The following is a 13,675-nucleotide window of genomic DNA, read 5'->3' on the forward strand; positions in this document are numbered from 1 at the left end:
CGCCCGATAAAATGAACAGTCCTGTTAATATATGGCAGGATCATTGTTGTGATGACGCCGGACGTGGTAATGGTCCAGACCATGTTGGACTCAGGCCGAACCCAACGAGATACTAGGACCAAGATATGGTGACCCAGTTAATTGGTTAGATATTTTTTAAACCTGTCATATATTTAATGTTTTTAAAATGTTTAGATGAAGCTGACTTGCTCCGGTAAAACCCATGGTTCTGTATTCTTGACTCTAGCTTGGCTTGGTTCAACTGATGCTGAACAAAAAAGAAAATAAAAGAAACTGCGATCCTAATTAGTTTAATATAAATTTTATTAATAAACTGTGTAATTTTGTAATTAATTATTTAAAAAATAAATTTTATATATTTCTAGAATAAATTTTATGATAAATAGAATATAATACATATTTATCTATGAAAATAAATCATTATAATACTAAATTATAATGAGTGCGATTATGGAATTGACATGATTTTGTCATCATAATACTAAAAATCAATTTGTAACAGGGATTGGATTTGTGTAGAGATTGGAATACAGACATTTCAAAGAAAAATCATATCGAGTATGGGCATTAAGTATCTGTATGTAAGCCACCCGATTTCTTGGCTCCATTGCTTCAATAAAATCTTCCAATGCATGGTTAATTGAAGTTAATTTTCTGAAAAAAATAATAAAAATGGAGGCAAATAAAACTAGAGAAGCAAACCAAGCTACAACCCCACACAATTTTTTGAGGTAGTGACTCCACCATCCACAACCAGGTTATGACCACTAACATACTTGGACTCATCACTGGCAAGATAAAGCGCCGCCTCTGCTACATCTTTGGCTTTCAATGTTGCACCCTTTAGATACCCTAATCCTCTCACCATTTCCTCCATCTTCTCCACTTCTTCCTCGTCAACACCAACCCTAACTCCATCACCGTCATCACCATCATCCCATCTCTTCTTCCTCCATGCATTAACAAGCATAGAAGTAGCCACCCCAAATGGTGAAATGCAGTTAACCCGAATCCCGTATCGTCCCAGCTCGCAAGCCGTGTTCTTCGTCAACCCAACAATGGCGTGTTTCGAAGCCGTGTAAGCGTGCGGACCCATCCCGCCCGTGCAACCAGCCACGCTCGCCATCGATATTATGCAGCCGCTTCCTCTCCCAACCATCACTCTCGCCGCGTGCTTCATGCCGAGAGCAGCTCCTCTGACGTTCACCCGCATTATGTGGTCAAACTCTTTCGGGTCAAAGTCAATGATGCTCTTCCGCTTTGACTGATTTCCGAGAACTCCGGCGTTGTTGAAAAGAATGTCGAGCCGGCCAAAGCGGGAGACCGCTGTGTTGATGAGGTTCTCGATGTCTTCCTCCGAGCGGACATCGCAGTGAATGTAGGTGGCGGAAGGGGAAAGCGAATTGGCTAAAAAGACGCCGTTTATGTCATCGACATCGGCAATGACTACTGTGGCTCCATGCATTGCAAAGAGTCTTGATGTTGCTTCTCCTATCCCGTTAGCACCTCCTGTTATGATTGCCACTTTTCCTTCTAATCTGCAAAAGTTTACAAACAAAATACAACATTAATTATTAAATAAATAATTAATTATTTGCTAGTTTTATCATCTAAATTTAGTCGATCGGCATGATGCTCTTATCATTAAAGAAAAACAATTAGAAACCAAAATACTGTAATGACCTTTTTGAGGAGACAACGGAGCTGGTATCATCATTTTTGGCCATGACATTTTGAGCCCCTTGAAGGGTTTTCTCAGACATCTCTTCAGCAGGCACATATATATGTGTGTGTGTGTGTGTGTCTGTATATATATGGCTAATGAAACAGGAGAAATAGATCAGAGAGAGAAAGATGCTTGAAGATGATGATGATTGAGTAAACAAAGGGTATGTGCCTCTTTATTATATATATATATAATAAACTTCTGGTTTTATGTATACATAAAAGAGAAGAAAAGTATATGAAGATCGGATATGAATTTTTCTTTTCTCTTTTTCTAGAAGAATTTCTTTCTCCTCACCAAAAATGAGTCCTGCAAAAGAAGTAAACCATATACATTGGGAATCCCCGCACTTCATTTGGTATAAGGATCTATCGGTACACCATACTCCTTTTAAGAGAACCAAAAGATTTCATCAAAACAAATTGATACTTCACAAACTCTTAATTCAACTAAAATAATCAGAAAATAATTTTATTTTTTTTAATAAATACAACTGTTTCATGGTGATGTAAATTTGTATCACAAATTCAATTATTAATTTAAAGTAAATTTGAAATATTAAATTTAATTGAAATATATGTTATGTGTATAATAAATATATATACAATGAAAGTTTGTCTGTCTATGTTGCTTGAGTCCTTGTAATTCCAAGATTTTGAGAAAATGCAAACAGTTATCCGTGGTTGCATGTTAGGTATGTTACGTAATCAAAACGACTCAACCAAGCAAAACAATATCCAACTATCTTTTTCAATAACGAACTAAAAAGAAATTATATGGATGCAGTATATATACACATGTACATATATCTGTGAAGTTATTTATGTGTATAAATATATATATATATATATATGTAATGGATGTTTGTACGTATATGTTGCTTGATTCCTTGTAATTCCAAGAATTTTTGATAAAAATAAATATAAAATATTCCAAACTCCAAACTAATTTCGCTCAAACCCAAAAGTGATTGAGTGGACAGGTTCTGAACTTCTAAGCCCAGCAGTGAGTCCATAGACAAGAACTTACCATGGGCCTAATTTAGACGACCAGAAGCAACCACTCCGAAAGTGACTTTCCTCACCGAAACGACACCGTTGAGTAGCTAATGTTAAACCTCGTTAGCCTACTCATTTACGGAAACGCCCTTCTCTTTTCTTCTGAATTTTGCGTTAGGGCTCATTCCTTTCCCTCTCTCCCTCTCGAACACAGGCCCCGGCTCGTCGTCTTCCTATTCTTCTTTCTCTCTCTGTGTGGGGTTTTAGCGAGAATGCTTACAGCGGATGTACCTCCAAACCAAACTATATACATCAAGAATCTCAACGAAAAGATAAAAAAAGAAGGTAAGATTTTCCACTTTCGTTTACTATAGCAGCTAAATTTTAGTTTGCTTTCTTACATTTCTGTTTGGTTTCTGGTGAGGAAAAGCTAAAGGAAATTAACTTGTTAGGTTCTAATTTTTTGTATTAGGGTTTTATTTTAAAATTTCCAAGTTGGATGCTATAATTTTGTTGAAGTTCCGCATCCCTGTGGATTTCTTCAGTGTGTAGGAATGCAATTGATTGCTGGAGCGGCTGATAGATTTTTATTTTTTATTTTTCTCCTTTTACCTGAGTCTGCTTGTTTGGCGAGACAATATTTCATTCAGCGTGTGGTTAACTTCAGAAATTTGAGAGTACTTATTTCGTAGTTTGGCTGTTTTTTACTTCTATTTTAGCATATGCTGATATTTTCAAAGTACTCATAGAGGGAAACGTTTAAGTGTATGTAGCAACCTCCTTCATCTTAGATTATGTTTTGGACAATGAATTCCAAGAGAAAAATATGAAATTCTCTGGCAGATATATGTTTCGACGTCTAAAACTATTGTAAATTATATAAGCATATATATACGTTTATATATTTCAAGATGAACTCAGTATGGAATTAAGTGTATTTTAAACTGTTTTTTTTTTTCAAAAAAATATAAAATAGAAGTATTATTATGGACAATAGTAGCAAGGGATACTGCGCGTATACAAAATAAATTTACATATCTGTCAAGTGGTTGATGACCATTCCAATCTCATTTCAATCTTTCATGTCATGACCCAATAATATAGAACCAAAAGTGTTAATCCATCTATCTTTAATTTTTATAAAGTCAGTTTTTATATTCTCAAAAACTATCATATTTCTTTCCTTCTACACAATCCAAAAAATGGTAAGTGGAACTAAGAATAAATGTTTTTTCTTTTTGCATATAGCCGACCAAGCCTATAGTTCCTTGCCAACAGCATCCGTACAAACTCAATTTAACCCCATAATCCCATAGACATTTGTCCAAATATTGTAAACAACTAGGCAATTGAGTAAGAGATGATTGGATGATTCCTCAGCACTTTTGCAGAGATAGCATCTGTTTACCAAAATGTTGCCTTTCCTTTTCAACATATCAATAGTAAGGATACTTCCTCTAGCAGCTTCCCAAGCAAAAAAAGATATTCTGGGAGGAGCTTTTGACTTTCAAATCTGCATGTAAGGTGCTGACAGCAAACCATCATTCTCTTTTTTGCACAAGAAATTGTAATATGACCTCGCTGAGAAGCCCTTCTGCTTGTCCAAAACCTGCTGTCCCCATTCTCCATTAGCTTAATTTCCGTCAGACAACTGAGCAGATTGCAGTATTCTTCCACTTCCCAGTCTTTCAAGTGTCGTTTAACCCTCACATTCCAGCTGCACCACCAATCACCACCCTCGTACACATTCTCGACCATGATGTCTCTCTCATGAGCTATGAAGTATATATTCAAAAACCTGTCCTTCAGTCTACCCTCACCCAACCATTCATCCTGCCAAAAACGAGTCCCCCTCCCATTCCCGACATGCCACCCAACACACTCCAAAAACCCACTGCCTCCCCCACTGACTTTCTTCCAAAGACTCATCCTATGTGGTTTATATTTTCCCCTTCTCCTCCCATCCCTTTCCCAATTCCCCCACCTTGCCTCCACCATCCTTCTCCAAAGTTTTCCGTCATCATTGCCAAACCTCCACAGCCATTTGCCTTGAAGTGCATAATTCATCTCCACAATAGATCTAAGGCTGAGACACCCCTCCACTACAGACTTCTTGACCTCAGTCCACCTCACCAAATGATACCTCCTATTCCCCTCCTCATCACCCCAAAGGAATTTACATTGGATCCTTTCAAGTTTAGTTGCAACACTCGCCGGAATAGTTAATAGAGAGAGAGGTAATAAATTGGCAAATTTGACAATGTGCTCTTTATCAAAGTAAGCCTCCCTCCTTTAGATAAAAAGTTCCTCTTCTAGTCCGCGAACTTGTAATAAGCTTAATTGAATTTGGAAATGAAGTTGAGAGTTTAGAGAAAATGATTGAAGTAGCCCTTTGTTGAAATAACTCTCACACTCTTGTTTGTTTTATCAAATTCTAATTTGATTAAGTTTGAGTTTGGTTTAGTTTTAAATTTTATAACATAGCATGAGAATACAATAGAAAGAAATGAGAGATTTGAGTGAAAGTAGCATTTTAATTCCAAGTTAATTCTATATTCAATTCAAATTATTTATTTTGTTATTCCTTTCTTGATATATGAAAATACAAATCTATCATTTTCTAATGGAATGTATTAGTGGATTTTATTCAATCATGCATCAAACATAATTATTATTAAATTCTACATGTCAAATAATTAAGATATAGTAATAAATTGGACTAAAATAGACTTTAATCAAACGAAAAGTAGGTTCGAAAGGTTTTAAATTTTCATGATTTATTTAAATATAGCGAAAATGAATTATGTGATATATTTCCAAATGAATATTATATTGTTAATTTGTTTCAAACAATTCTTGATGTTGAACTTGCTACAGATTCAATTAAGATTACCTTTTTCTTTGTCAGAATTGAAGAGATCTTTGTATTGTCTGTTCTCTCAATATGGAAGGATTTTAGATGTTGTTGCATTGAAGACAGCCAAGCTTCGAGGACAAGCATGGGTAGTTTTCAGTGAAGTGACAGCTGCCAGTAATGCAGTGAGACAGATGCAAAATTTCCCATTTTATGATAAACCTATGGTAATAAGCTTGAGAAACTTCTTCTGCCATTTTTACAAATTTGTTTGTTTATTATTAAGGGACAAGGGCATTAATTCCATGACTTCCGGTCTTCTTGGTAGTCAACCCAATCCTGCTATCTACTTTCTATTCTTTAGGAGCTTCATGAGCATTTTATTTCTCTTTTAGAGAAAGGTTTGGAGGGGATCCTGGCAATGATAGTGAAGATCAGTGTGTTTAAATCTCATTAACTTTTAGTGGAATGGAAAATTAGATTTGGACCCATTCAAAGCTTTGATTTCTTATCAAAGATTGATGCAGTGCTACTGGAAATTATGAGGGTGGTAGATTGTCAGAATTGTCTTATTAGTATTTTAGTTTTCCATTTTCTTGACAATTTATTAGGCCATGTTGGGTCTCTGAGCTAACAACTTAAAAGCTAAAAGAGTGTATAAATCTGGTTTCATAATACCTCCATATCTTGAAATCCTAGCGTCTGATTTTGGGAAATCCAATGTAAACTATTGATGACTATGATGGACTGAATTGACATGCATAAAATTCAACAAGAAGCTACTGTAACAGGTTAATTTAATGGCAAATGATGCGTCAGTAGTCACGGGCATGTAAAAGGCATAGTTTGCAATTAAACACAAATATATACAATGTGCTTTTGGGTACATCACTAGCTAAAAATAATGGTATGAAAACTTTGAATAATATGGTGCAGCGCATACAATATGCAAAAACAAAGTCAGATTGTATCGCCAAAGCAGATGGAAGTTATGTTCCTAGAGAAAAGAAGAAGAAGCAAGAAGAAAAAGGTAACTGTCAATAATTGAGTTGTTTTCTATTGGTTTAGATAGTAGATTTTTTCAATTAGCATAGTAACTGTTGCCTTAAGTTGCTGAATGAACGTTGCATTTTTATTTACTTCTGGTCCAAGAAGTATAGTGTATTAACTGAAGCACATTGTGGGATTAGGAGGCAAGGGGTAACACAACATTCTCTTTTGGAGATTGGTGTTTCAAAAATTATAAGCACAGTTTAAGCACATTTCACTCGGCTTATAATAATAAAAGATTGTTGTTTTTGTGACAGTAGATAAATTGGTAGAATCGTTAAAGAGTTGCTTTTATCTTTGAGCATTTAACCATGAATGAAGCATTTTAGGTTTTGCACAGTGTTCATGATTAAACTATTATAAGTTTGTCATACCATGAGAAAAAGAGTATCATTAAGATAAGTTGGACAGGTGATAGATTGAATTTGTCTATTTGATTTCCTGAACAGCAATTTTTTGATTCATCGTGCAATGAAATTTGTCAGTTGTTTTATGCCAGAAACTACTGGAATTATGTGAGAACAAATTGGTGATCTTATCCTATTTTTTGAGAGTAGTATCTCCCTTTTGAATGTACTTGATCTTTTTCCTGAAAGCATGGCATTGCTGTTCTGATTGACCTTCAGTACAGTGTAAAATGATGTGTTCTTTTTATTTTCTTTTGTTTCACGTGACATTTTTTTGACAAAGAGATTGTGCATCTCCAGCTGAAAGAAAACGCCGTGCTGAAGAAGCACATCAATCAGCCACGGCTAATGGTGCAAGTGCTCAAAATGGAGGCCCAGCTGTAAGTTTCCTGATTTGTGCATGGTCTGTGCCTGTGCTGGCGCTTGAAATACTAGCTCTTTTTTCCAGAACAAGAAAAAAAAAGGAAAACAGTATCTTCTTTTATATTTTCTTAAAAATTAAAAACGTTAGCTCCCATTTAACCCTAGCAAGACTATTGGGTTTCGGAGAAATTGGGCAGCATACTAAAGTTGCTTATGACAAAACTTTCTGCATTGATTATGTACAGGCTTCTTTCCAGTCAAGTGCACAAGAAGCAGTTGCACCGAATAATATCTTGTTCATACAAAACTTGCCTCATGAAACTACTAGCATGATGCTGCAAGTGCTCTTTGAACAGTACCCCGGGTTCAGAGAAGTACGAATGATCGAAGCAAAACCAGGTATTGCCTTTGTAGAATTTGAGGATGATGTGCAGTCCTCCATGGCCATGCAGGCCCTTCAGGGTTTCAAAATCACACCCCAAAATCCAATGTCCATCACCTTTGCCAAGAAGTAAAGAGTTTTGTTTCTGTACTGCTCTGTTTTGCGCTTTAGTTTTTGCCGAGGATATGTAATAGTAGAACAGATTTATCAATAGCAGCAGTTATGTAGAATGTAGATTTTGGAGATCAATTGTGTAGACCCTCCCATGTGTTTGATTATTTTCGTACAGACGTAGGTCAACGCCCAATGATAATCTTATCAGAATCCGCACGATTTGGCTGAAGGCTTTGGAAGCCATAAATTTAACCGGTGTCATTTTGATTATGTAGTAATTGAATTTCTACTGAAGGCTAATATTTATGAAATTATTAAATTGCTCTAGATTGTAATGAGGAATGTCGGGTTAAAGTTTTTCGATTTACTAATCAAATATAGTTATTATTTATTAATTAATTTTTATCAGCAGTCATTATGTTTAATATTTAATTTGATTTTATTGTGTTTTATTTAAATATTAAATCTAATTGTATATAATGAATTTTTATTGTATTAGTTATCAATTTTTTTTTATTTTGTTACAATGAACCAGGAACGAGTTTAAACTCTATGCTTTTGTTTTTATTTATTTATTTATTTTTTGTGTATTAACATTATATATTATAAAATTTATTCTTGAAAAAATATAACGTTATTATCCAACGTAGACTTTTTTTTAAATCAAATTTCTTATTGTACAATTCGACGTTTAATTCACGTGCATGTGTTGACTATTGACGCCACTTTTTATGGGCTGTCTCTTGGCATATCTTCTGGCCACTAGGCCAGCCTTTTAACGGATGAGATGGACCCTAGTTACCGTCAACTTACGGCTTCCGTCAAAAAGGTGTATCCGTTTTTTTTTTTTTTTTTTACTTGTCGAGTCCTTCGGTGACTGGGCATCTCGCCGAAATCGAATACCAGTACCAAAGTCTAAAAATGTGAAGACGCAATGATGGAGCGTCGCCCGCACGTCGAACTCTGATTGGTGTATGCGTGACACGCCATTATGATCGTGAAGTGCAAGACGTACAACGTGAAACGTACGTCAATATCTATTTCTAAATTAAATAAACTCCGTACCAAACAACAAAATAAAATATTATAGGAAAAAACCGTACCATGTGCGGTTGAATCTGTCCTTCCTCAAATGTAAACTTCCCCGGATGAGATCACGTCTGCCCCTTTCCATTATTAGGAACTTCTTTTTCTGAACATCCAATTCCCTAAATTGCCCTTTATTCCCTGAATGATGAGGGTAATTTGGTCATTCTAACAAATTACTCTCACAGCTGATTTAAGCAAATTGCAATGAAGCCCATTTCTGTAATTTCACTTTCCAGTCATCTTCTTCCCCATAGCTCCCTACGCTCACGGCCCGGTTCCACCAGCTCAGTTTCAGCCGCTTTTTTTGCAACGGTTATATCTCATAGTCTTCAAATCCTATTATTATCAAGAAAACAAATTACCTCTCGCGTTCCATCACTTTATCACATAGGTAAAAAAAAAATTATAGAAAAGAGAGAAAGGATTTTCAATTGTCAATCCTAACTTCCAGAGTCTAATAAACAAACTTCAGTCTCAGAGAATTTTATCTCCATAACCACCCACCATGAAAACCCACAAAACCAACAAAAGAATGAAAGCAACCAGCACGAACCCATTTGATATATTGACAGAAGATATAATATTCATGATCCTAGACAATCTCGCCGACGACGCATTTGCTAAGAAATCCTTCTCTCTCGTTTGCAAAGACTTTTACTCCATCGAGTCTCGTCATCGCAAATCATTGAAGCCTCTACGCTCAGAGCTTCTGCCCAGAACAAGCCGGAGGTACCGTTTAGTCTCCCACCTCGACCTCTCTCTTTGTCCTCACGTACATGACTCAACATTGAGCGCATCGTCTTCTATGTGGAAATCCACTTTGCGCTCGATAAACCTGTCTAGATCGAGGTTTTTCACGAGCCTTGGGTTGTCCATTTTGTTCACCAACTGTTTGGGATTAGTCGAGGTTGATTTGTCGAACGGGACGGAGTTGACCGACGCCGCGGCCGCCGCAATTTCAGAGGCTAAGAACTTGGAGAAGTTATGGCTAGGAAGGTGTAAGTTGATATCAGACATGGGGATCGGGTGCATAGCCGTTGGGTGTAGAAATCTGAAGCTGCTCTGCTTAAAATGGTGCTTGCGTATCACTGATTTGGGTGTGGAGCTGGTTGCTTTGAAGTGTAAAGAAATTAGGAGTTTGGATCTTTCTTACTTGCCGGTAATTTTTCAGTTTCTCCTTTCTCTTCCTCCCCTTTTTAGGTTTCTACTGCTTTTCACTGTTTGGTTCCCCAGAAAGTTTCGCCAGAAATCTCTGTTTCATGCACTTAATACAGAGTCTGTATAGCTTTTTGTGCTCTACCAAATTGATTATGACATTTGGTGTGAGTTGTTATCATTGGTTGAATTTATTTCTAATGTGATTTGGTATATACATAGTTTGGCTTTTTGTTGGACTTTCCAAAACCTGATTCCGAATTCAATTTTGAGTGGCAAAAATCAATGTATATTAAATGATCTTTACATTAATCCCTACATTTTCCAATGGGGGTTTCTGTATGTGTTTCTTTAAGTTGGTTAGAGTATTAATGAAGATTCCTTTCCTGAAGTTGCAATTTTCCTAAAGAAAAGTTGCTTCCAACCATTAATGGATGTCTGTTTCGATTAGTGCATAATGATAGTAGGTAACATAGTGTAGATTTGAGTCATATTGGTGTGTACTTCTTAAGAGGTTATGTTACAATGCTCATGTACATGATACCTAATTAAAAAAAAAAACGTAGATATTTTTATTACAAAAAAAAAAAGAATAAATCTCTCTCTGTCTCTCAAGAGTCTTTTAGTGAGTTACATCATCCATAATAGATTCTGGTTAAAAATGTGATCCCTCACTTCTCGGACTGAATTTGGCTTTCGGGAAAGTTTAAAATCAAATTGGAACTTGTGATAAAATTGGAACCTTTTTCTAGCAGCTTAAAAACTCGATATTCTCTGCTTCTTTTGCAATACAGATAAGGGGAAAATGCCTCTCAGCTATTTTTCAACTAAAACATCTTGAAGATTTAGTCCTTGAGGGATGCCTTGGTGTTAATGATGATCGCCTCAGTACCCTCAAACACAGCTGCAAGTCACTCAAGGTCTAGTATTTTTCTTACTCTTTGTTACGTATGTTAATCTCACTAAAACATGATTTATAGTTACTTATATATCCATTCACTCGGTTTGGCTATGATCTTTTCGTTTTACGATATAGTTTATGTTATTAAAATTAATGTTCTTCCTAAATTTTTAGATTTTCTTTTGGATTTGCAGGGACTAAACATATCAAACTGCCATAAAATAACTCATGTGGGTCTGTCTTCTTTGACAAATGGAGCTGATTCACTCAAACAACTGAACTTGGCATGTGGGTTTGCTGGAAGCCTTCAGTGCCTCAAGGTAATTAGTTACCATTGTTAATTTAAACATATCTATTAGTTCAATGTTGATTTTGTTTCTTATGGTGGTTCAGGTCACGGCTGATCTTGCAGCCTGCCTTCACAATTTTCCAAATCTGCAATCGATCAAACTAGATGGTCTTTTGGTTACTTGTTCCGGGATAAAAGCCATCGGAAAATGGTTTTCCTCACTCAAGGAGATGAGCTTAAGTAAATGCTCAGGAGTGACAGACGAAGTACTCTCCCTCCTCGTACAAGCACATGAACAACTAAGGAAGTTAGACATCACATGTTGTCGGAAGATAACATATGTGTCTGTAGATAGCATAACAAATTCATGTTCTGCTCTCACTTCCCTTAGGATGGAATGTTGTGATTTGGTAGCAAAGGATGCTTTCGTATTGATTGGAGACCGTTGTCGCCATTTGGAGGAGCTGGATGTCACATGCAATGAAATCTGCAATGAAGGTTTCTAGCTTTTGATCTAAAACATGTATGTATATATGTTGATTATACTTTTCTGCAAATGATTTGTGCAATGATGCAGGCTTAAAATCCATATCTGGATGTCCCAAGATTTCTAGTTTAAAGCTCGGACTTTGCCCTAATATAAATGATCATGGTCTTGCATATGTAGCAAGAGGCTGTGCAAGGCTTAGAGAACTTGATTTGTACAGGTTTGTGCAATTTCCATTCTTTTGCATATATCCATTCTGCAATTTCAATGCTTAAATAGCCTGAATTCGGTGATTTTTATGTAGGTGCTCCGATATTAGTGATATGGGAATTGAGGAAATTGCTCATGGTTGCCCCGAACTTGAGATTATCAACATAGCTTATAATGACAAAATAAGTGACACATCACTGATATCATTATCAAAATGTTCAAGCTTGAAAGAACTCGAAATTCGAGGATGCCATTCTGTCTCATCGATAGGTCTATCAGCCATTGCAAAAGGATGCAGGCAGCTTAGAGTTCTGGACGTAAAGAAGTGTATAAAAATTAATGACAACGGGATGCTCTCGCTTGCTCGACACTCACAGAACCTGAAACAGGTACTGTACTTCCTCTCTATCTTTTTAGTCCAGATTACTGTAGGGGAGAAAAAGAAAACTGAGAATTTTTTTTCATACGCATTCAATTTGTTATTGCAGATAAACTTGTCGTATTGCAGTGTTACAGATGTTGGGTTTATGGCATTGAGTAGCATCAACAGCCTGCAGACTATAACTATCTTGCACTTGTCAGGCTTGACAGCTAATGGCCTGGCAGCTGCTCTGTTGGCTTGTAGAGGGTTGAGAAAGGTGAAGCTTCATAATTCCTTTAGGTCATTGCTTCCCGGATCTCTTGTTGATTACATGGAGACTCATGGGTGTGTTTTTCATTGGAGAGATAAAGCATTCCAGGTAAATTAAATCATAATTAGATTGACAATACATACATATAGAATATATGGCTTGGAAATTAAAACCCAAATCAGAAATGTCATGATAAGAATTATTTGCAGGTGGAAATGGATCCCAAGGAATGGAAACTCCATTTTGAAACGAATCAAGAAATTCCATTGCTCCGAGAAGAGAATGGAAACCAGCATGTTCCTTAGGCAATTCCATGTCAGGCCAACACTGATATCAAGAGATGAAAGATAGAGAAGCAAATGAGATTGGATATCAAGTAATCTTTAGCCAATGAGAAGCAACTTCCCTTGAAAAAAGAGAGTTGCTCATTGCTCGTGTTTTAAGATGTTGGGTTAGTCCAAAAACGAGAACAACTCCCATACTTGGGTTGCTACAACTGAGAAATTTTATTTGGGAAGGATTGTGCTTGTTTTAGTTAACAAAATGAATAATACTCTGAAGTAAATTTCACACTTGTTTTTTGGCCTGTTCCTTAGTCTCTTGGCGTTTAAATCGACAGAGAATCAAAGACTTGACCAGTAGGTTTACAAACACATCACTTCACTGAGGTTTTTTCTATCAGTATATCAATCATTGGTCTCCACCACTTCTTATCCACTCTAGTTTCTTGACTTTGACCAAAACAATCTTCTGCTCCTCCACCAATAATACTCTTTTATCTATCGTACCCAAAATTTAATTTCATGCCCCAGATATATATATATATATACACACACACACACACCATATATACATATTGAATCAAGCAACTTGAATAACTATTTTTTTTTTTCCCAATAAAAATCTCTATTCATAAATAAATTAAGCAACTTAAAAGTAATAATTTTTTTTTCAAATTCTCTTCAAATCTCAATTCTAATTAATAATGTTTGAAAAA

At 36.0% G+C, this 13,675-nt stretch overlaps 3 protein-coding genes across 4 annotated transcripts; 2 read left to right on the forward strand and 1 right to left on the reverse strand.

Moving 5' to 3' along the window:
- Nucleotides 1–477: 477 nt before the first annotated feature.
- LOC110823844 (short-chain dehydrogenase reductase 2a-like) lies at nucleotides 478–2,173 on the reverse strand. The gene is made up of 2 exons (XM_022054329.2): nucleotides 1,705–2,173; nucleotides 478–1,559 (listed from the first exon to the last, which is right to left on the reverse strand). The coding sequence occupies exons 1-2, from the start codon at nucleotides 1,782–1,784 to the stop codon at nucleotides 728–730; spliced, it is 912 nt and encodes a 303-aa protein (XP_021910021.1). The 5' UTR covers nucleotides 1,785–2,173; the 3' UTR covers nucleotides 478–727.
- A 725-nt stretch (nucleotides 2,174–2,898) lies between these two features.
- On the forward strand, nucleotides 2,899–8,079 carry U2B'' (U2 small nuclear ribonucleoprotein B). Its single transcript, XM_022054254.2, has 5 exons — nucleotides 2,899–3,090; nucleotides 5,654–5,826; nucleotides 6,536–6,629; nucleotides 7,357–7,436; nucleotides 7,665–8,079. Exons 1-5 carry the CDS (start codon nucleotides 3,018–3,020, stop codon nucleotides 7,932–7,934), a joined length of 690 nt encoding a protein of 229 aa, XP_021909946.2. The 5' UTR covers nucleotides 2,899–3,017; the 3' UTR covers nucleotides 7,935–8,079.
- Nucleotides 8,080–9,086: 1,007 nt separating this feature from the next.
- Nucleotides 9,087–13,250, forward strand: LOC110823688 (F-box/LRR-repeat protein 3-like). Of its 2 annotated transcripts, XM_022054124.2 has the most exons (8): nucleotides 9,096–10,163; nucleotides 10,954–11,079; nucleotides 11,255–11,380; nucleotides 11,454–11,847; nucleotides 11,927–12,056; nucleotides 12,141–12,435; nucleotides 12,535–12,786; nucleotides 12,888–13,250. In XM_022054124.2, the coding sequence occupies exons 1-8, from the start codon at nucleotides 9,510–9,512 to the stop codon at nucleotides 12,981–12,983; spliced, it is 2,073 nt and encodes a 690-aa protein (XP_021909816.2). In that variant the 5' UTR covers nucleotides 9,096–9,509; the 3' UTR covers nucleotides 12,984–13,250. The 2 variants fall into 2 exon arrangements, with proteins under 2 accessions (XP_088070245.1, XP_021909816.2); XM_088214119.1 differs by lacking the exon at nucleotides 12,888–13,250 and having other exon boundaries at nucleotides 9,087–10,163; nucleotides 12,555–12,723.
- Nucleotides 13,251–13,675: the final 425 nt, after the last annotated feature.

This window comes from Carica papaya, chromosome 2 (genome assembly GCF_054855325.1).
Source record: "Carica papaya isolate Zhongbai chromosome 2, ASM5485532v1, whole genome shotgun sequence".
NCBI classification, from domain to species: Eukaryota; Viridiplantae; Streptophyta; class Magnoliopsida; order Brassicales; family Caricaceae; genus Carica; species Carica papaya.